Below are 23,913 nucleotides of genomic sequence, written 5' to 3'. Positions count from 1 at the left end.
CTTTATTCACTAATAATTTGCTTTAGAGTAACATACAAGAGAGAGAAACAAGTCTGTAAAATCAACTCTAGAACTTAAGGTGTGAATAAAGTAGTTAACACTGTTACTTGCTGATTTATTTGGTTTAATTTAACTCAAGAAAAGTATTTTACATAAATTCAACTAGAATGGTGTAACTAGTATATTGAGAGCAATACATTGTGAAAGCTCAATAAAGGCCAATATTGATTTCTGTAAAATGGAGCTTTCTTTTTTTAATTTGATACCTAGTAGAGACCTTCTTTTTTTCCTTTTTTTTTTTTTCTTTTTTTTTTTTTTTGCTGGCCTAACCTAGTGTTCTTACCCATTTTTTCAAAATTAAACCTCATATAACTTCTGTTGTTGTACAACAACAATTAGTAAAGAAAGAATAAAGGAGGGTGGCACAGTAATGCAAAACTTTCTGATGGAAATGGAATTGAAAACTTTCGGATTCTGTGTAAATTGGGAAGTTTTTGACAGTAGTGTTCTTTTCATCTTTAAGGATGAAGCCAGAACTGCAGCAGAATAAACCTCAAAACTTTGGTATAGATTTTCATAGCTTATCCATCAAAACCTGATAGACTGGAGATTACCTTAAAGTCTTAGAGCTAATGTTGGATAAATGAACAAGATTGATAGGTGACTAACCCTGACATTTTCTAATGGTAGGGAAATGAGCAAGATGAATTAAATCATAGACAATATCTCTATGAATTACAAGAAGACTGACTGTTGCAGCTTCCACTAATGAAGGCATCGTCTCAGTGTGATATTAAAGTAGGCTTGTGCACTTGGTTGTGTTAAAATCAGGTAAGTTAGAGGTGACCTGGTCTTCTCCACTGTTGCCTGCTTTTGGATTTTGTTTGTGATGGTTTCTTAGCACAGAACCTTGTAGTTGGCCAAGGTGCACTATGGAGGTATATGGAGATTACCAGCATATAAATTTCTACCCAGTAATTTCAAGCCAGTTGATTTACAATGACAGTAAAATTAGGGGAAGTTAGGTGAAGATCCAAATACTAATTTCTGCATTTCCATTTTAATTAAATAGGAAAGAGATGCTGCTTCTTATGTGTAGACATAATTTCTCAGTTGTTCATTTTGGTAGAGTTATGAAGAGTTCACAAATATTTTTAAATATTTGCTTTTTAGATTCTGAAAGATGATCAATCTTGTTGTGTGAGGACTACTTACAGATGTGGTATTAGCACCATACTGTCACATCATTGTTTTGTAGATGTACAGCAGACAGGATTAAGACATCGCTTGATTTGGGTATAAAATTGGGGATATTCATCACTGGATACTAAGAATCAAATGGGAGCAGGAGCTTGAATAGGGATTTTTTTCCCTGATGGCACCTTTATCAGTTATCAATGCCATCAAAAAAGCTTATTGAAGTAAAGGAAGACACCCTGTGATGCTCTGCCCTTGACTGCCAAGCCAGTCATGACACTGTTAAAAGTTGGTTTGGTCAAGCAGGGCTTCCTCTTGATGAAGCCATGCTGATTTCTTCCATTAACATTCTTGTCCTTTATGTGCCTGGAATTGGTTTCCAGGTTAGTTGTTCCATTGCCTTCCTAGGTATTGAGGTAAGACTGAGCAACCAGTTGTTCCCTGGGTCTTGCTTCTTGGCCCTGAAGAAAGGACTGGAAGAAGAGCGTAAGAGTGGGAGGTTAAAAGGACTGCATTGGAAAATAAAACAATGAAACATTATTGTATCCCAGTTACCTGTCATCTACAGGATTGCAAAAATTTATAGTGCCCATACTGGATCTGAGTAATGAGTGTGTCCCTACTCCTGTACTGAAAATATGTGCTTTATAGGTGAAAATACTTGTAAGAGGTTGCAAGGTTAATTCATTATTTGCCTCCTTAATTTGGCCAAAGTATCTAATACCTGCTGATGGAGGGGTAATTAATTTAGGTTTTGTGGTTCTTTTCATAACAAGGACTCAATTTTTTTAGGAAAAAAAATTCCAAGTGATGCTAGAAAATAAGCTGGTCATGTGGAAGATGTAAAAGAATCAACTCCCTGGAAGCTTGTTTTGGCTTCGGTTCCTTTCAGTGATACTTGCAAGCAAACTGTTTTCAATAATCTCAGAATAATTAGAGGCAGTGGACATTGCTTGCTTTCAGTAGATCTCCAACATGAGAAGAACCCTGAAGGGTAATGTAGTGCCCATTGGTGACAACTGTGAAAAATGGCCATGTAAGACCTGCATATCAAAGATGTATTGATGTTCTGCTGTTTGCAAGGACAGTATTTCTGAAGAATGTACCAGCAGCTTAAAAATTATTTTGAATGAGAAGCTGTTAATGCATGACCTGAAGTAAATATATCTAGAAATTGCTATGACCATGTACTTCATTCACTAAACCCACATATATTACTAAGACAATCTTGAATGTCATAAAAAAATAGTAGCACCAGTAACCTTGAAGGCTCCACTTGAAAATAAATGCACAAAATTGTGCACCTGTTCCTTCTACTTGCCTTTTTCATATCTGATTCTTAATGCTATTTTTAGTTCACTTAAAGCTGCTTAGTCTCCTGTTTTTAATGTGGTCTTATTCCAAAGGAATAGGTTATCTATTATGAGTGTACTGGTGTCAATACTTAAAAATAATTGCTGTGGGATTCAAGGAGACTAACTAGTAATAGAAAGTGAGATGAATCTCAATGCAGCAAGACTCCCAAGCATTTGTCACGCTACCTTGCATCTCTACAAAATGTGGTATTTTTTAGATACAACACAACACCAAATTAAAGAGTAAATTTAAGAAATGTTATGCAGGTTTTTTTCTTGTTGCACACTTCCGTGCTCACTGAGTGCAGTACTTAATATCTTGAAAGGCCACTCTCTACATAAAGCTTAGTCATGAATGAGTCCTATTGGGGCAAAACTGCTAAAAAGAAATTAAACATCACATTTCTCTTTCTGATTTGAAGCAAAACTTTCTAGTGACTCCAGTGTGGCTTCCTTTCTGTTCTTGTCCAAAAGTTTCAATACTTTGTTTATGCCAGAATTATATGGGCTGGAAGAGACCTCTTGATGTTCTCTCCTCAACCCAGAAACACGGCATGATCTCTGCTGCAGAGCACTGAAGTAAGCCATTGCTTTTTGTTATATCTACTTCAAGTGGACCACAGTGCAGAATCCATGGGACTGAACAGAGAACAAGACTCTCAAGAAGCAGTATGGTAGTGAGGGTCATTTAGGTATTCTTAAGAGTAATTGTGTGTATGCAAGTTTTTTGTTCTAACTCATCCCACTGGTGCCTTACCTAGTTTATGCCTAAGTGCAGGTGACTTTAGAGAAGTCCCTGTCGATCTGTGAATCATGGCAGACCTTAAGCACCAAACAAATGTCTTTTGAATTTGCACAAGAGCCCTTCTATGTACTATGAAGCATCTTAAACAGAAATAAAGGCATGCCAAATTAGAGAATTGATTGAAATCTCAGACAGGAAGATAGGAAATTCCAGGAAATAGTGTTTATTATGGTGAGAGAATGGGGGACCAAAATAATTTTGCAGGTAAAATTAAAGAGGAAGATATTTTGTTCCAAGTAGCTGCTGAATATTGCTTTATGTGTCTGCTGTTACACAGATGAATTATTGGTAAATGTTAGGTGACTAATGTGTTTTTTCATTTTCCAGAATGAAGGTTAGAATGTTGGTGAAAACTTTGTAGCTGCAAAGATACTGAATAGTGCTAAAAGGAGAAAATCTTCACCAAGGAAACAAATGCAGTATTAATGGCTAGAAATATTTGATGTACTAATGACCTTGAAAATAATTTTGCAGTTTTTCTTAAAGTAATTAACTATGAATTAACCTTAAAATCTAGTAGTTTATATACTGGCAAAGGGAGCAAAATGGGACAGAAACTTTTGATCAAGAAATAATAGTTGCAATATTGGAAAAGGGCGTCTTAAGGGATGATATTTTTATTAGAAATTCATATTTTTATACCTTGTATCTTCATTGCCTTTCTTATTTAGAGAGTGATGAAACACAAATATGCATTTAATATGTATTGAAAATGTTTATTTGACAAAGCAGAGGACCTAAGTAGATTATTCCTCCCATATTTTTATATTTTTAGTTCAGATAATGAGATTAATTTGCCACAGTAATAAGTACCAATAAAAGAAAGTGCTATTTGAACTTTTTCTCTTTAGTTCTTATTAATGTATGCAGAAGTGTTTGACTTCTGTGAAAAGTTTGCATTCAAAATTAACCTGTCAAGCTTTAAATTGTTTCAAACTTATGGTTTTAGGTAGTTATCAGAAATCTAACACAGTGTCATGAAAATTTGCACATTTAATAGAATTCTAATGGTTTTTCTTTTCAGTTGAAAGCAATCATTCTATATTCATAAACTTTAAGCTGTTTAAGCAAAAGGAAAACAAGCAAGTTTCATGAAATAAAGGAACATGTCAGAAATGCTTCTTTTTACAACTTCTGTGACCCATAGTGTTTCTTACAGAGATGGAGAAGACTCAAATGTTCAAGGTTTTATGGCACATTCTGTTTTGAAGTACTGACTGTTAATTCTGATTAGTGTTTATAATAATTTTGTTGGTTTATGGCATATTTACTAAGATATGATCAGTTGTAGAAAACTTCATTTTGAATTGTCACTTTTAAAAAATTCTTGATATGCTGTCATGGTTTACTTTCAAAGATGATAACTTTTTTTGAGTGCTATGCTCCAGATTGTAAACACAGTGTTGAAAGCTACTATACACAATAGAATGAGGGAATTCCTGGACTGTTTTTTTATCAGGCTATTTCCCAAACAGCTGGATCTTGAGCAAGATATGTAAAGTCAAACTAAGGATTTTTGGCAAGAGGGAGCAAGAATTTCTCTGAGAGATTAGCAAGGGTCAGATTATGTGTGATGATACCTGTTTGCAGTAGCTGCAGGAATGGAGTTGGGTTAATTTGGACTCTTTGCTGAAGGTTTTCAGTGGGGATTTTCAAGAGGAGTGTCTGTAATGTAACAGGCTTCTGTTCACTTGGGCTGCCTTTGAATACTCTTGAGTTTCATCACTGCTCTTTACAAACACCAAGCTCCTTACTCTTTATTCCCCTTTGGCAGGAGAGGAAGAAAGTAAAGGATTACCTAAAACAGATCTTTATAGGATTGTGTTGAACTTTAAAGCTCCTCTAATACTAAATACTAAGATTCAATTACTTCTCCAACCTGAGGAGCCTCAGTGATCCTGTGAAAGCCACGTTATGTATGTGATTAAAGGTGTGAGTGAAGCAGGTCTGTTGGTGTCTGCCCAGTGCCCAGCCTGACAGTGTCCTGCCACTGTTACTGGTCATCTCTTCTAGTTAAAGGCTGTACTCATTGATCAACCAGTCCACTTCAGGTTTTTGTGATAAGTTTGGAGCAAAGGCACGTTAAATGCACACAAAGAATTGCATTTGTCATGTCACTACTATTAACCAGTTCATCTTCATTTTAGAAACTGGTGTTTTGATGGATTCAGGGGATCAGCCTGATACTGGTGTGAGAAGAACTATAAACAGATTTATGAAGTAATTTTCATACTCAAATTTCACAACAATATCATCATACATTTTGACATCTCTAGGCAAGAAAAGACTAGGAATTCCCTTTTCAGACAGAGAAGAATGCTGTTATTAGCATTCAGGTTTATAGAGGAAAAGGTCATGAACTAACTCAGGTTGTGTGCTTTGGTGCTTAGTATCTCTAAATTCTGCATGTTCTGCCGATGTTCTTTGCAGAAAGGTGAATTGATGTCATTAGTATGCTTCTAATTTTTAAATTTAAGCTTTTAAACACTTTATTTTTTTACTCTTTAATGCTGCAGAACTATATAGTTTGGTTGCTGAAATGGATTGATAAATTACAGACCACTTTTTGCCTATTGCATGATATGCAGTGGTTCATTTTAAGACTTCAGTTTATTTTAAGCTATCCTCAAACTTAGATTTATTTAAAAATTTAGTACATACCAGTGAAAGTACAACAATAATTTTTATAGTCATGTGCCATGTCCCTTTTGACCATAACTGCCACATACTTCATTACAAATCAAATTCATTATGATAAACAAATATGGAAAAGGACTTTTACTTCTGATACTGAAGCAGAGTCTTTAATGAAAATTTTTTAAGCACTGAATCTTTTCAGACATGTTACTTGTGTTTATTTTTTTTTCCCCTTACAAGCCACAGAAGAAAGAGGATCAGCAATCAGAAGCTAAAGCAAGTCCAAAAAAGTCATCAGAACCCACTATTGACCTTTTAGGCCTTGGTAAGCAATACATAATTGCTTGGTTTGAAATCAAACATAGATATGTAATTTTGTATTTTAGTAGATATACTTTGTTTTTTCTTTGATTACTGAAAGATTAATTTGAAAACCATAAGATTGCATGCATGAATTTAAAACTGTATCAGAAAATGCCATTGGGATGTGAGTATATCAGTACTTATGTTTTGCTAGGGAGAGTAATGAGATCCTGTGGGAAGAGGAAGTTATCAAAGTGATCTTCAGAGGCCTTGTGGATTGTAGTATTTCATTGTTTGTGGTACAAGCGTACTTTTTAATGAAAATGCTGAGGTCATCTGAATTATGTATCTGTAAAAGACATAATATCATACATTTCCAATGCTGGTTAAAAGAATGGTAAACTGTCAGACTAATACCTTGTAAAACTTAATATAGTGGCCATTTCAGTGTTTTTTACTGACTGCAACCATCATTCATTTTTATCTGATCCACCTTTTTATTTTCTGACTGGCAGGTAACTATGGGTTTGTCCTGTAAATAAAGTAGCTTCTAGTAAAATAATTTAATTGGCACTGTCTGCCTATACTGTTGTGTATAGGCCATTCCCATAAAATATGTCTTTCATCTATCTAGTGTTGCTCTAAATGTGTTTTTTTCCATTTGATTACTTAAAATGTAAATGGAAAAATAAAATATTACAGTATTTTTATTTCCTTTTGAAATTCCTGTTCGGAAAATCTTCTACAAGTTGTGAATGGATATTAAGAGTATTCACTTTCTATCCATGTAATGGTTACTCTTAATTTTCTACATGATTTCTACATTATACTGGAGGAGGCTAATAAGTCTCTTAAATGCAGTTCTGAAAACTTCACTTTGAAGAAGAGTGTTTTGGGGTTTTTTTTAGTTTTTTGTTTCAAGGTATGAATAATGTGACAAAACAGTAAATGCTTTCTCTGTTTTAAAATTCACATTCTCATCCAAAATGCGTGGTTTCTTCCCTCTGATGTAGAGCTGATGTAAAGTACCATTTCTGCATGGGTTATGTGTATGTTGTCCATATCTCATTCCAAGTAATTGCTACTATAGGCGTACAAATCTTAATTAACACCGTAGAACGAATGTAGAATGAGCCTATTAAAAAAAAAAAAAGTAATTTAGACCTGATGGAAAGCTGATTCTCCTTTATTTTCCTTTAGCAGACCAACAACCTAATTAAAACCGAAAATTTAATCAATGAGTGGTTTTGAGATTGCTAGGCTTCTGTATTCTGTTGGTCATGATTTGAAAAGTATCTTGGTAACACTGTTTTATGATACAATAATGAACTCAGATTACATTGGCTAACTTGAGATGTAATGTGCAATGAAAATCGTATTATAATTGGTGTTCAACAGCTCTGCTTCTTCAGTGAGATATAAAAAGGGCAAAGTTTATAATATGTATGTTAAAACCCCATAATTTTAGAGGAGGGAATGCTTAAAGATCTTTTAAATAACAAATTGAAAAGCAGTGTAATAAGCCAGTAGCACTTGGAATCCACTGAACTGAAAATGAGGTATTTGTTAATGAGAGCAGACCTGCATATTTCATTTCAAGAGTTGTCTTTTAATTAGCACCTGCAATAGAAGAGTTCAGATAGTATTAAAAGAGAGGTCACATCAACTCAGTATATCATAGACCATAGAGTAGTCCAGGTTGGAAGGGACCTCAAATGACCTTCTGGTCCAAGGAGTCCTTGGGAAGGGGAGTGTAGAGATTATCTAGCATCCTATCTGGGCACACAGCCTGCAAACCTCCAATGATGGGAACTCTGCCACACGTGGAGTTGTTCTAGTAACTGAGCTCATAGTAAAAAAAAATCTTTCTTACGTTGACAAACTTGTACCTGTTGCCCTCTGGCTTCCTTGTGTGGCTCTGTGTGTTGTGAAGAGAGAGGCTGTGTCCTCTTCATAGCTGCCCTTTAAGTACTGGCATGCTGGGATGAGAGTCTTCCTGAGCCTTCCCTTCTCCAGGGAGAAAAGACCGACCTCCTTCAGTCTTTCCTCACAGAGCAGGTCCTGCAGCCCTTTGGCTGTCTTCTTGCCTCTCCTTTGGACCCTCTCCAGTCTGTGTCTGTCTTGAATTGCGGGAGCCAGAACTGGACACAGCCTCCAGGTGAAGCCTGGGAAGTGCTGAGTTGAGTGGGATGATCACAACTTTGCCTCAGCAAGTAACACCCCTGTGGATACATCCCAGAACTTCACTCACCTTTTTTGCTGCAATGATGCGCTACTGATTAAAATGTTTGATATGTCATATCAAATAATATTAAAAGGGATATGATTGCTTAGCTCTTTCTTCTTACTGAGCAGACATTTTTCTAATGAGGATTCATTCTCTTAGGACTTCATTTCTGCAAGTGAAAAATAGCACTAGCTTTTAGTAGGGCAGCTCAAAATCACTTGTGATAGCAGGTTAAGTAAGTTTAATGGATCAGAATTCATGCTAGACTAATTTTGGCTTTCAGAACAGCCCAGCTTCTTGGCAAAGTATTTTCTTGAGTAACCCTCACTGCTAGCTTTGGGTATGGTGTTAGTCTGTGGGTCATTGTTCTCTTTGGCTCAGTTGGTTTTGCAGTAGTGACCTCATCAGAAAGTAAACTTCCTTAGATAGAACTTATCCTATGAAAATTGTACCTGGACAATTTTCTAAAAGGAAAGTCTCTTTCACTTTTCTTTACAAATTGCAAAATTTTCAAGAAAATATGCCTTGGTGAATTGTACTTTTAAATCTTGTAATAGGAGAAGAGGCATAATATCCTCAGTGACTGTAGTATCACTTCTGTGTTTGTTCTGAGCCCTTTTGAATAGATCTGTGTGGTTCCCTTGATTTCCTCATTAGGGGGTTGTTATTGAAATGCTGTTTAGATACTCACTTTTGGTGATGCGACAACATTCATGGGTTTTGGCTTTCTGATTCAGAATAGATTTTAGTTCAGAACTCCTCATACAGAAAGGTGGGGAAATGCACATGAGCAAGCTAAATATTGTTATGCTCTGTACGGGCAGCAGTGTCAGTGTTCTTGCTGTGCAACCCCAGATTCCTTCCCTTTCTTCCCAAGCAGCGGGGAACAACAACCTGTTTCTGTAGGCCAAGCCTGAAGCTGCTTTTTTAGTCATCTCTACAATTATTTGGATCTTACCCATGCTGGAAGAATGCCCTGCTGAAAATGTGGAGATCTAAAATTGACACTAAAATCAATAATACAGGATGTTATAAAATGATTTTTTAATAGGATAATTATAGGAAACACTCTTTGGTTTTAAAGTCACAGTGTGTAAACCACAGTTCTTCAACACTTAAATAATTGGCAGTGCTGTATTTTCATCTCTCTAGTGTTAACCTTGTGCTCTGTGCTCTTTTTTGGTTTTTTCTTTACTTACAAGGTAGATGTCTCCACTTATGCCAGGTTGATGTAAATGATTTCTTAATATTTTGGAAAAAATGGTATGATAGCTATTTACAAATGTCCATGGAATATTGGAATGATACACAGGCAGTTTGTGATCATTGTGTTTGCCAAGATATGCCACGTAGAAATTACTTTGACATAGAGAGGAAAAAAAGGAAAAAATAATGGTTTTAAATTATATTACCTTACAGAATTACCAGGAAGAAAAGTGCATTTTATGTATTCTGCATCATTTGCCATGTTTAGATGTGCCCTTCAAAAAATAAACAATTTCATATTCTGGATTAACCACTGTAGTTAAAATGAATAACTAGAATAAAACATTTATTATGGTATTTACTAAATTTGATGTGTGGGACATTCATCTGGCATGGCTGGAGGTAAAATATGATATGCTAAAAGCTGCTTTTCTGCTTCTGCATGGGAAATATTCTCTGAAAGAGTTCTCTGAAGTTTTGAGAGCTTAATTGTGATATGAAACATAGCTGAATGTTGCATAACTGAGAGATGTATTTTTGTCAGGACTGCTGGGTAAGTACCAAAGCAGCATGGTTGGTCCTAAGTTGGAAAGTTGCATTTAAGAAATAGTAAAGATAGATTTGTAAATACATAAATATCATATAGGCACATACAGATCATAGACTCCTAGAATCCTACAATAGTTTGGGTTGGAAGGGATCTTTAAAGATCATCTAGTCCAACCCCCCTGCCATAAGTAGGGACATCTTCAACTAGATCAGGTTACTCAGGGCCCCATCCAACCCGGCCTTGAATGTTTGCAGGGAAGGGCAGCTACCATGTCTCAGGTCAACCTTTCACAACCCTCATTGTGAAAAATTTCTTTCTTATATCTAGTCTGAATCTATCCTGGTTTAGGTTAGAACCATTACCCCTTGTTGTGTCACTGCAGACCCTATTAAAACATCTGTCCCGATCTTTCCTGTAGGTCTTTAAGTACTGGAAGGCCATAATAAGGTCTCCCTGGAGCCTTCTCTTCTCCATGCTGAACAGCCCCAACTATCTCAGACTTTCCTTACAGGAGAAATTCCTCTGATCACGTTCATGGCCTTTCTCTGGACCTGCTGCAAGAGGTCCATGTCTTTCCTGTGCTGGGGACCTCTGAGCTGCATGCAGCATTCCAGCTGGGGTCTCACCAGAGTGGAGAAGAGAAGTAGAATCCCTTCTCTCGACCTGCTGGCCATGCTGTTTTGGATGCAGCCCAGAATACAGTTGAGTTTATGGGCTGCACATTGCCTGCCCATGTCCAGATTTTCATCCTCCAGGATCCATAGTTCCTGCTCTGCAGGACTGTTCTCAATCCATTCATCCTCAAGCCTATATTTATAGCATAGGTTGCCCTGACCTGGTGCAGGACCTTGCATTTGGCCTGGTTGATCCTCATGAGGTTTGCATGGCCCCACTTTTGAGCTTGTAAATATGTCAACATTTATAGTATTGCTGTAATGTTCAGATTATGCTTAGGTAAGCAATATATCTACCCAAAAGGAAAACATTTACAACTACATGAGGCATTACTAGCTTTCTGGCTTTTCACAATTTATTTTCAGAAATATTATGTAGAAATTGCCCCCCTGTGATTGCTTTTTCCCTTCTGCAAAGGTTTTAGCAGTAAATAAAATTTTACTAATGCATTAAATAATTCAGCAATAATTTGGCCAGACAGACCTTATTTGCGTCTTTGCCCCAGATTTTTTCAGAACTATTGACCTGTTTCTCTCAGTACTGCCTTTCTAGTAATTTGGTGTAGAAAATCATATGCATATTCTCTCTATTGAAAGTCTTGGTATGGCTGTTGTAAATGATTGTATGTATAAAAATACATGGCTGCTTAGTAACCAAGTTCTTGTAAATAGTTTGGTTCATAAAAAATGAGTTTCAGAAATGCAGAGTTTAAGACCAGATCTGCTTTTTCTCTGTTTCCTCTCTTGCTGTCCCTTTGAAGCCCTTCTGCTGGTCTTTTTCACTATTGGTGCAGATTAATATACAAAGGATTGATGATGTATATGAAAGCTATGATGTATATGAATAACAGAAGGCAGCACCGAATTGGAAATTATCATGTCAGGGATTAATAAAATCTATACAGAAAAAGAACTGTAAAGGTAAACTTCACTGGAACCCTTGACTATATTATTAAATACAACCTGGTAAATAGTTCCTGCTGTCAAACTGAAACAAGACTTCCAAATCTGAAATCAGAAGCATCATATGCTGTTACAGTGTGGCAGACAGCAGTCACATATTATGTGCAATATTGTCATAAACTGTGAGAAGAGAAGTTTTGGAACCACACCTAGGAGCAAGGGTGAAGAACAGCATCTATTGACTCTTCACATTCCCTTCTCTGACTGAGCATGGAAGCTCTGCTTTGCATCTGCTCTCATTGCAGTGGGTTTTGCTACATCTAACATTTCATTCATAGCTAAGTGTTATCCAGAAAAGTGATGGAAGTACTGTTTCTCAAAAGCTAATTGCTTCAAAGTAATCCTGTGGTGGCTGAAGCTATAAATTTCTCAAAATACTTAGACAGGCCCATGTAACCTAGTCTGATGTTTACCTGTTCCCTGGAAAGGCTACAGCTGTGTTTCCTTCTGTCATATACACACCACCTCTTCTAATCAGGTTTCAATGGTAGGTGGCACAAGTTGAATGAATAGTGATATACTTAGAATAAATTAAAACTGAGAACTCTGCTGAAGTATCTTTCTTATATTACAGAAATATTTTAAAATGACAAGGGAAAGGAGGTAATACATCCTAATCCATGACCTAGTGTGTTGAAGTTGAAACTATCCATATCTGTATATAAGAACTGTGAATTATTATGTTGAAAAACAAGACTGTATGTGCCTACATACAAATATATTTAAATGGAAATACTAATATTGCTACAAGTAATAAACTAGAGTGAACACACTGTTAGGTTTTCTTCTGTATTCTGAAACTTAGTTCTTTCAGCAGGGAAGGAGGAAGGTTTTTGGAGTCTCTTTTTAATAGATATAAATATTCCAACTATTACATTTTGAGAAATGAGTAAAACAGGATCATCTGTTAATACTGTTCATACAGACTTAAAACAGGGTTGTAAACAGTAATTCAAAATGTCTGGTTTCTGCACCAGTGGAGACAGGGAGGTACTTATTCAGTAAGAGATGAAAGGCATGTGCATTAACAAATAACATTCTTACAGAACAAATCTAGCAAAAATCTGAGTTTTCATAATATTAGTTTATAAGCAGCATATTAAATACTTGAAAAATACTATATTTTTGCAAATGGGTTCTGTCATGACTGTTCTAAATATATGAAGTACTTGTTTCAGTAAATGATTGCATTTAAATTTTCAGTCTTCTATGTTAAACACCTTTACATTCAGGAAATCTAAACTACTTTGGAATATGACAAGAAAGATTTTAATACATGTACCTGACTGAGAAAATGAGAACATTAAATTATTATTTCCTGACAGTCTATTTGCTTCAAAATTACACACAGTTCATTCCTAAATTTATCTGAAACAGTGAACCTTTAGGGAGATGTTTTTGGAACTGCCAGTCTGCAGAATGACCTCCAAAGAAGCTTATGCTTAAATGACCAGCACATTTATTTACACACATCTCACAGCACTAATGTGCATCAAATGGTGCAGCAGATTATACAGATGGTCATTTGGCTGTCCACTGGCTTCCATTCATCAGAAATAAGGGAAAGAGGAGACCTTTGCATTAAGGTGTAAGGAGCTCTATCATAATCATGGCTGACTTTGTAACTTTGCTTTTCCAAATCAGTGCAACAGCAGTCCCCCAGCAAAGTCAAATCACAGAAGAGTAATAAAACTACTGAGGTGGCTACTTCACATTCCTCAAGCTGCTCACTTTTTTACTCAGCATAGAAGATCTAGTAGTGTCAACTCATTCCCATGGCCATGTTGCCTTCATCAAGGGCAGACAGAAATGAGAAGGCATCTGTCATGGTTTGACCCCAGCTGGCAACTAAGCCCCACACAGGCACTTGCTCACTCCCCTCATGGGATGTGGAAGAGAATCAGGAGGGTAAAAGTGAGAAAACTTGCTGGTTGAGATAAAAATAATTTAACAGGTAAAGCAAAAGCTGTGCATGTAAGGAAAACAAAACCAGGAATTCATCCACCACTTTCCATGGGTAGGCAGGTGTTCAGACATCCCCAGGAAATTGGTGCTCCATCATGTGTAACAGTGACTTGAGAATAAAAATGTCATCACTCCAAAGGTGTTCCTCCTCCTCCTTCTTCTTCCCACTGCTTTATATCCTGAGCATGACATCAAGTGTTGGGTATGGAATATCCCTTTGGTAGTTGACCTCACTGTCCTGACTGTGTCCCCTCACAAATCCTTGTACACCCCCAGCCTCCTCATTGGTGAGGTGGGGTAGGGAGCAGGAAAGTCTTTGACTTTGCAAGCACTGCTTGGCAATACTGAAAACATCCTTGTGTTACCAATTTTTTCCAGCACAAATCCAAATCAGAGCCCATACTGGCTACTGAGAGAAGCATTAACTCTATCTCAGCCAAAACCAGCACCGTGGGTGCAGAATCCGTGGGTAATGGTCTTCTGAGTGGATTGTTTCAGAATGCAGTCTTACAATATTAGTAGCAGTGTAGTGTTTCCAGTATACTGTACTTTAGGGCTTTTGGAATACTGACCCTCCTGTGATGTATGAACAGCTGTACCAGTCATGGCAGTGTTTCTTTTGCAGAGAAAGTTTTGACTTAATTCGGCTAGTTTGTTCTGCCAGAGAAGTCTGACTTCTGCACTGAGATTGGTTAATTTTAGACATAACTTCTTCTATTGCCTATAAAAGCTTTCTTAAACTTGCTGTTAGAACTATTCAGTCATAAAGCTTAGCAGAATCTAGAGTCACCTTTGTATTTGTCAAGCTCTATGTAATGGCAACCCACTTGTGATATGCATAGATATAAATTTATTAGCCAATTCTTATGCCTTTTTCTTGAGCAGCTTGAAATCAGAAGAGAATGGTTGCTCTGTTCCTTAAAAACACTTTTGTGATATTTTTGCCCCTGTATCTTTTAAAGTACTTCATTGCAGATTCTCTTTAAGGCATAATTCTTCTTTTTTGTCATGCATGCATCCACGTCCACCTAGATCAGTAAGTGTGTTCATGTGTGAAAGTGGTTTACAGACACCAAGGGTCAGAGTGAGAGCCATAGGTTCTTATGGATTATTAGTTCAGTGTGCCTGACAGGTGTGCTCATATGGAGCTATAGAATAAAGTCTGTGCAAAGTAATTTTGAAAAAGGGGAAGAATGGACCTTTTCCCTAATGCAAAGTTTATTTATGTACTTTGAGTAAAATAGCAAATCAAGAATAACTTCATGGATTCTAAAATGCAAATTTTAATTCCGGAGCACAGATGAGTGTATTTTGTCTGATATATGGCCACCAAATTTGGACCTTCTCAGTAAGACATCTATTTAAATTCTTACTAAAAATGTTGGTGTGCAGAGATTGCAGAGACTCCTGAAAAATGAGTACTGTGTACTGCATAGTTGGTGTGGTTGTCCTTAGGGAAGTTTTAAGTGGTATTTTGTCATTGGTTGGTTTTTGTTTGGTTTTTTTTCTGAAGGACAGTAATGTGCCATTTTCTTCGGGAAAGATGTCTTTACAAAATCTAAACAATATCACAGTCTGAAAAATATCTCAGAAATGGAGCACTTTTTTGAAGGGGGCAGGGTAGGAGAGAATAGACAGCTTTAATTATTCTCATGGTATTAAGATATTCATGATTTTCACTTTAAAAGTGATTCTGTTGCTTTTTCAGATGGTCCAGCTGAAGCATCTGTTACAAATGGAGGCACTGCTGCTGTCACAACACTGAATGATGACCTGGATATCTTTGGCCCAATGATCTCTAATCCTTTACCAGCAGCTGCAGTACCTCCTGCTCAGGTAAAATTTATTAAGTGTATTTAGTTATATGTATGTGTAAATATATCCATTCACATGTATATTTTCCTTCAGGAAATTGTTCATTCACACAGAAGGAGTGCACACTTCTCAACACATCTTAAGCACCTCATGATTAGAGATGCTTAAACTGTAACACTGATATTTTTCTCACCTCTTCAAGCTTCTGGACTGCTTGGATATAGAAGTAGATGGTGTGGTCTTCCCTTCTGGTTATTCAGCTAAATTGGATTCTGTCTTACCCTGGTGATGGTAGTAATGTTTTAATTTCATTTATATTCTTTGGTCTTGTTCTTTTTTTAATAGGTATTGCTGAATGTAACTTTATGTTCTCAAGTTATTGGGCATCAAGTCATCCTTTTAAAGACCTCTTATTGCTTTGTGATGCTGATATTTAGGAAAGGCTGCAGCAGATACTTCTCTCTTAGACCTGCTAAAAATTTGGCATCTGAGGTTTCATACTCAAAATCAAGAGCAGATATCAAGAAAAATTTATATTGCTACTAGGGCTGATCTGTCTTTTGTATCATCTTGGAACTTGTATGTCTTATTTTCTTAAGGGAGAATTGCATAACTCCTGCATCTGGCTTGCTCCTTCTTATAGCTGTGATCATTTGGAAGCAAACCCATCACCATGCCTGTTGTAGCCTGGAGAGGCAGCTTTGGGACACACAAAGAAACTGCTTGAAGCTGCAGCTCTCCTAAAGTAGCTGTATGATTCAAAGAGCAATGTTTTGGTAATGGACATGTGCAGATTTCCCTAACTCAGACTTTGTTCTGAGAGGGAGGTTTTGGAGTAGTGCTGGGCTAACTTCCCCATCTGTGGCATTTTGTTAAGGTCATTTAGAAGCTTATTTTTGTGTAGGGCTTCCTGTCTTGCTCTGCTGAACCAGGAAGAATTGTATGTATTCTTGAATTTATGATTTTGGGACATGTGATCTCTACTCTCTTCATCCTTTAGTTTTCATAGTATGTACAATGGAAGGGATAATGATGAAAAGGAGTTCTGAGTGCTTTAAAGCATATACATGTTATTCAAGAGATTTTGTTACCCTTTACTCTCCCTTTCCCTGCTTGCTGCTGAGGGCTATGTGCAACATGCTAGTGAGGGTTTCAGAGACTGAAACCACATTTCTTTTTAAGCATAATGCTACAGATAGAGCAAACTTCCCACCATGCATTAAGCTACCCATAAACAGTGAGGGAAATAACATGTATATTTGCATTTAGATTTGGATGTGTTAGCTAAAATTGCAAAGGAAATTGTTGGTGTAGATTTTCTTATCTCTTCTGGAAGTCTCTGGTCAAAGTACCAGGAACAGCAATACTGGAGTGCTTCTTGTCTGTTACTCTAATGCCTTATGTCAAAATTGATCCCTGTAGAGCTAGATGTGAAAAGCAGTAACCCCTTTCTAGCTTCCCTTAGTTTTTAATTTATTACATTTGGGTGTAGATTGAGCAAATTTAAATCTAGAATCGTGAAGTTTTCACTTGGTCTCAAAATAAACGGGCCAATGGGTACATAATGGGTAGCACTGAATTCTGGTTTTCCCCTTTTCCAGCCATTCTGAAGGTGGAAATTATGACTGCTGTATGTAGTTACTGTGTGCCCAGGAGAAAAGAGCAGCCTGAGAAAGAAAAGCCTTCTTTTGTTTCTGTTCCTTGGACATGTGATGTGACCTGCTGGTTAAAGAATGATTTAGCTGAGGAATGCAGGAAATCCAAAAGAAGGCTAAATATTTAAGAGTGAAAAAAAGCAAAGTGAAGGGTGATACCCTAGGTGATGATGACTAGTGATGGGTTAAATAATGGAGTAGCTGCTAAAGCATACTGAATTATATGTATATATAACATTTTAAATGCATTTCTGTGACAAAGATTTGGTCACTGGACCTTTTGTGAGAGGAATATTTTGACATGTTGTTCATCTTATTGCTGGTTTCTAGAAGAAGCATGGTACTTACTAAATTGATTTAAAAGTGGTAGAAAGGACAATATTATTCTCAAAATCTGGTATCACCTTGTTTACATACTAGAAACTATTAATATATTCACATGCTGTAAACAAACCTATCCAGATTTGTAGTGACATTTTTCTTTCTTCTGAGTGCTGTAATCAGGAGGAACAAACAGAACTTTCAGCAAGCATGTTTTTATCAAGCACATGATCCTTATGATATATTGCAAGATTTAATTCTTGGTTATCTTCCATTTTTAATCAGTAATCTCAGAGAAAATGCAATATTATCAGATAACCTACAGATAAGAGACAGGAAAACGGGTAGGTAGCAGAAGACAAGTTTCTGATGGTGATTACATGGGTTGCTTGCTAAAGTGGGGCAAAGAGAATATTATTCTGTTTTTCTTCAAGGTTATCAAGACCTTGCATGTGTTCTGTTTCAGGATGGTGGTATCTAGTCTGGGAACTGAGACTGGGGAGAAGTTTTCTCTCATTTGGCAGTGCTATAAGTATTTTGTAAGATCTTTCACCTTGCAACATGGATAAAAGTTGTATGGGATTCAGAGAAGAGTTAGGAGAATACAGGGTGCCTTATTATGAGAGGGTTTAAGAGCTTGGTCTAATTATTTTGTGCAAGGCTGTAATTGGTGAAACGGGCATGAGCTCAGATCAGCAGTTGAGTAACCCTAACATTCAGTTCTTGTGCTTGAAATTGGAAAATTTAAAGTAGAAGTCCATGGCCAAACCTTAATTTGAACTTGTTTGAATATCTATTAACAGAATGTATTGAAATTTTAAAAAATTAAGTAGAAGAAGGGGATGAAATGTGGAATAGCATGGCTTGCTTTTTCACTGAGATATTTATCATTATGTTCTGCATTGGAGGTGTGTCTGAGGTGCCACAGTGGGATTTGAGAGCTTTTCTTCTGAAAAAGAAGGGAATTTATTCGTGCTCCTCAAACTGATCTGTATGACCCTTGAGTTTTCACAAGATTGCTTTGCTTCTCCATTTTAACCTGAAAGGCAGCATTTAATGCTAAATGCACTCTGTTTTATGGCACTGTGGAGCACAGAAATGTCTGTTTGAATGTTTTATTATGAGACTGAAACATCATGATGTCTGCAAAACTTGAGATTTATGTCCATTGTCATAGCCAAGGCATATTTTTCAAGTGAAAACAAAAGCATTTGTTTCTCCTTTTTCAAATGTGACTTGAGCATTGATGATCATGAGTACTTTGACTCTGCTTTCAGATATGTTCTCAAAAACATTTAAAATGTTTCTTTCCACTGTTCTGTATAGCTCGATGTTATTATGCAAACAGTTGAATTTGTAAAGGACTGGTAAAGAACAATATGTGACAGAGTAATTTGGTGTTTTATGGAATTTTGCCTATTTGCAAACTCAGGAGGGTTTAAAAAGGGTTACTTTAAGCAGCTCCTAAAGTAGAACTAGATAAAAGGCATGTGCTATAAATTATGCATTATTCATGGGCACAGAAAGGAAAGAAGAACGTTTCATGTGTTTAACAATGTTTTTTCATGTAAAGTGGGCATAGCTTAATTATAGGTATTAAAATAGGGTTTGTTGCCAAATGTTGTATAGGAACTGAGCAAAAGTCTATCATTTTTATCTATACTTAAAACAATTTCCTAAATTGTTTTAGCCAGATGTTGATTTCAGATTTTGTATGGTGTGTCTTCCAGCAAAAGTGTGATGATCTTTCTTCAGTGAAATTTGTAGGGAGGAAGAGAAGGGGAGAACTGTGAGGTATTAAGTTTGGAAGTATTAATTCAGTGAAATGTTTAATATATGTCTTTCTCCAAGCAGGATACTGAAATCTAGTCAACTTAAACTTTCTTGGATTTTGTGTGTGTGGTGCGGGGGGGCTGATTTAAATTATACTGTCTTGAGTATGAGCTGAGATTCAGTTCAGTGGTTACAAAAGTGTATTTTCATAGAGATGATGTATGTTTTTCATGATTCATATCTGAAAAACTTTGGTGGCGTATTTTAGATAAAGAGATGTTCCTAAATACTCATTTTTCCCTGAGGTCAGGTGTGTGTAGCTAGCATGGTTGCCATAGATCAGCAGACAAGCTTCAACTTATTAATGAATTGTGCTTATGTTAATGTGTTAAAGTCCTCAGATTTTATGTAAAAATGTATTGTTTCAGAAATTTGCTTTATCATGAGTGCTATTTAAGCAGGGCAGGACTGGAGAGCTATGTAGTCCTATTCCAGTATGATCAGTTGAAATGCTTGTAGCTTGTGCTTATGTTTGCTTTACCCCTGTCAATATTTTCAGGTATCTGAAAGCAAAAGTTTTGTTCCTTCAAATGGAGTTAGAGCAATTCCAAACATGACTACAGGCTGGGCAATAAACTGAGACCAGGCCTGCACAGAGGGACTTGGTGGGGGCTGGTGGGTGCAGATGTGAGCGTGAGCTGGCAATGTGCACTTTCAGCCTGGAAACCCAGCAGTATCCTGGGCTGCATCAGGAGAAGTGTGACCAGCAGGTCAAGGGAGATGATTCCCCAGCTCTGCTACACTCTCGTGAGAGCCCTTCCTGCAGTGCTGCATCCAAGTCTGGGGCTTCCAACATAGAAAGGACATGGAGCTATTGGAGCAGGTCCAGAGGGGGCCCACAGAGATGCTCAGAAGGATGGAGCACTGGTCCTGTGAAGTGAGGCTGAAACAGTTGGGGTTGTTCAACCTGGAGAAAAGAGAAGGCTCTGGAGACACCTTACAGTGATCTTTCAGTATTTGAAGGTGGACTACAGGAAAGATGAGAGACTCCTTTTTAGGGTGTCTATTGACAGGATAAAGGAAAAGGGCTTCCAATTGAACAAGGATAGGTTTAGATTAAATACTAGGAGGAAGTTCTTTACTGTTAGGTGGTGAGACTCTGAAACAGGTTGCCCAGAGAAGTTGTGGATGCCCCCATCCTTGGGAGTGTTCAAGGCCAGATTGGACAGGACTCTGAGTAACCTGATCTGGTGATCTGCCCATGTCAAGGGGTTGGAACTTGATGATTTTTAAGATCCCCTCCAACCCAAACCATTTATGAATCCATGATTATACTCTCTTAGGTGTTTTAAATGCCTTAGGTGGAGCGCAGTGGAAGAGCAGGCATCATACTCCAGAACCAGAAGGAGTCACCTGAACAGACTCTAGAGGAACAAAAATTTATTTTGAGTTCTAGAGAAGGGAAGTCTGAAGAAGGAGTTGAAAATGGGACTGCAGGGAAGATAAATGTTTTCAAGCCTAGACAAGGATGATTGCAAAGGAAACGTATTGCTTGTTGTGAGTACTGGACATGCAGCAAAAAATAAAGTTGAATTTTTAATCTTATTGTAAGGTTAATTATATTCTTGAATGTGATCTGAGTGATAGAAATCTTAACCTTTTTCAGATATTGCTGATAATTCCTAAAAGCAAGAGAACACATGAGATTTCTTAGTGTTTTTCTTTCTGAACTGAATATAGTTGAGTGCTCATTTCTTCCATAGTTATTAACAGGAAATAACAGTTGATTATTATTAATGGAACTGGGTAGATGTCTAAAAACAAATTATGCAAAATCAAACCCGGAAGTGTTGAAATAAACATCAAGTCCATTTTCAGTGCAAAGATAAAAAAGGTAAGAATGGTATATAGAATTTAAGACCTTAATAATGTACTTAGTACCTTGCTTACATAATAATTGTGTGCTAGGCTGTATTTTCCCAATGCAAATAGCTCTTCCAGTCAGCAGGGAGAAATTGAAAATGTTGTGTGGGGCTACTATTTATCACCATACAAATGGAAAACAGTAGAGGCCTGGCTTTTCTACAGGCTGTCCCTGCTTTCCTAGATACCAGCCAGAGCCAGAGACATGCTGGTAGCAAGAAAGTGCACATGTGCTTTTTTCTCTCTTCCAGTCCTTCTCTCAACTCCATGTGTCCCACTTCCCTCTTTCAATTTGCAGGAAAAATTCTGTTGCACTGATATCATGAAACTGCTTATCAGTATGATCCTTAAGCAGCTGATGAGCATTAGGTTTAGCATAATGACTCTCTGAGGGCACTGTGTGTAGGAAAATGATTATATGAATGCCAGGTGTGTTTTTATACAGGTCTTGGGTAGCATGACAATGTTAGAGATACAAAAATCATGTTAATGTTGGTTGTTTTTTAACTTGGATGCTACCTGCTGTTTTCTTGCCATGTATTTTGCATTACCTTCCATTTTTTTTCATCTGATGAACACTTCAGGGAGTGCTTGTCCGGTGCTTTGGCTCCTTTGACGGTCTTCTAAAACCAAACTGAATGAAGAGACATAAATGAACATTTAATCTTAGGTTGTAAACATAACATGATCAGACCTCCAGGCTTCCAGCTCTGCCTTCTAGAGAAAAGCAAAGTCCTGCCTTGCTGCCTGCAGGTTGCAGAGGGACAGCTCCCTCTGTTCACCCACTTGCAGTGCTCCTGTGTCCTCCTCCTGCAGCCTGCTGGGCACAGCTGCCACACAGGGGCTGACCTGGGCAGGCACCACGGGAGATCTGTGTCAGCAGGGAACAATTCAGTAATGGGCTTTTACCTGAATGTATCGTTAAATCTGATTCTGGTATTTTTGAAGACTGGTTATATCACACTGATAAAAAATTTTCTCAAATAGGGCTTCCTACTACCCCCTTAAATAAAAATTTATTTGCTTTGCAATCAGAAATTATTGTGAGAAGGAAGAGGAAGAAGTTTTTTTAGTATGTACAGAAAAAAATGGAAAATTTAACTGTATACTGACCAGAGAGGTTTCATAGGTATTTTTCTGTTTGCTTTCCTTCTGCAGTGCTGTCAGCCCACTCTTGGTTGCCCACTAAGTCCTAGTGACTTTGGCCTAAATTGGCTGTAGTATAAATGGAGATTTTTCACTTTCCAGAAAGTACCCAATTTTTTTTTGGTGTTTTTTTTTTTTGTTTGTTTGTTTGTTGGTTTGTTTTTTTTTTGTTGTTTTTTTTTTGGTTTTTTTTTTGTTTTGTTTTGTTTTTTTGTTTTTTTTGGTTTTTTTTTCTTCCCTTTCTACAGCAGTTTTGGAAATTTTTCACCGTCAACTGTGTGAATCTGCAGTCCTTTCTCTTGCTGGTTTCTTGCAAATTTAGCTGGTAATAGAATTGTTCTGTGGTTTGTTTTTTTATTTTTCCTAATCTATGGCACTGCCTTATGCTACAGGTTTTAGCACTTCAGAAGTCACACATTTAATGTGTTTTTTGAAGCTGCATATTGAACATATGTATTGTGGTGTTTGTAACAAATCCATTGTGACCATAGTGGACTTCTCAGGGCTTAGTCAGCAGCACACCAGCAAAAGCAGAAGATCTGAGATAGTTGCTTTAAGGAAGATTATAGGGGTGTTCCATATCTGTGTATTTTGTGGCGTGCTTTGTCTGTCTGCTAAACTTGGGTATGGGATCTCAATGAACAGACCTGGTTACATGTTGAGTTCATTGACAGTGGTATTCCAAGGAAGATTTTCCTTTAGTATGGAGAAGAGTTGAAACTCATGCAAGCTGTGAGTGCAGTAGGTATATGCTAAGCAGCTGGGGATCACTTAGCTGGACTAAAATAGGACAATACTTTAAGTATGATTTGCAGTCCTGGCTCTTTTTCATTGTGCATGCAGTTGATTTGTATTTAAAAGTTCCCACTGATAACAGGATGAGTTGTGTATTTTAAGGAATATAACAAGAACCTATATATTGCCTGGTTCCCTGAGAAAGCCCCCATATGAAACTGTATGGGTATGAACAGCAACATAACTAAGTAGGAACAGCACTAAGAGACAGGATGTAATTTGCTTACAAAGCATTCTATTGCAAGAGCAGTACAAAGCCTGCCAGCCTGCCTGTATTTTAGGTTTTTATTTGTAGATTGCAGTAAGTTTTAGATAATTATGCTTTCTCAATAAGTGAAACATGCTTAAAGAACTCTAGGCCAATTATAAACAATGTATTTTAGAAATTTCATTACTTGAAGTAGATAACCAAAATCTTGCCTTTTCTCCAAAGATACATTTCAAAGCACTTAATCTTTTGTTTTAGCTCTTCTCTAATCTGTTCTGCCTATGAGAGGATTAATGAGATGTGAATTTTAATCTCCTTATTGATTTCCTAATTATTTTTCATAATCTAACTCCAGCTCTTGATTTATGCTTCTCACTGATGAAAAATGTAGAAGC

The 23,913-nt window shown here is 37.0% G+C and overlaps 1 protein-coding gene across 3 annotated transcripts in view; it reads left to right on the top strand.

Moving 5' to 3' along the window:
- SMAP1 (small ArfGAP 1) overlaps window positions 1–23,913 on the top strand; it is a 90,565-nt gene that overhangs the window by 61,980 nt on the left and 4,672 nt on the right. For all 3 annotated transcript variants that reach the window (XM_053938067.1, XM_053938069.1, XM_053938068.1), the window contains 2 exons: window positions 6,235–6,319; window positions 15,591–15,718. In XM_053938067.1, coding sequence (XP_053794042.1) covers window positions 6,235–6,319; window positions 15,591–15,718 — 213 coding nt within the window. The remainder of the gene's footprint in view (window positions 1–6,234; window positions 6,320–15,590; window positions 15,719–23,913) is intronic.

Source organism: Vidua chalybeata, chromosome 3 (assembly GCF_026979565.1).
Source record: "Vidua chalybeata isolate OUT-0048 chromosome 3, bVidCha1 merged haplotype, whole genome shotgun sequence".
In the NCBI taxonomy this organism is placed as follows: domain Eukaryota; kingdom Metazoa; phylum Chordata; class Aves; order Passeriformes; family Viduidae; genus Vidua; species Vidua chalybeata.
Note: the sequence above shows the minus strand (reverse complement) of the source record. Positions and strands in the feature narration are given on the sequence as shown.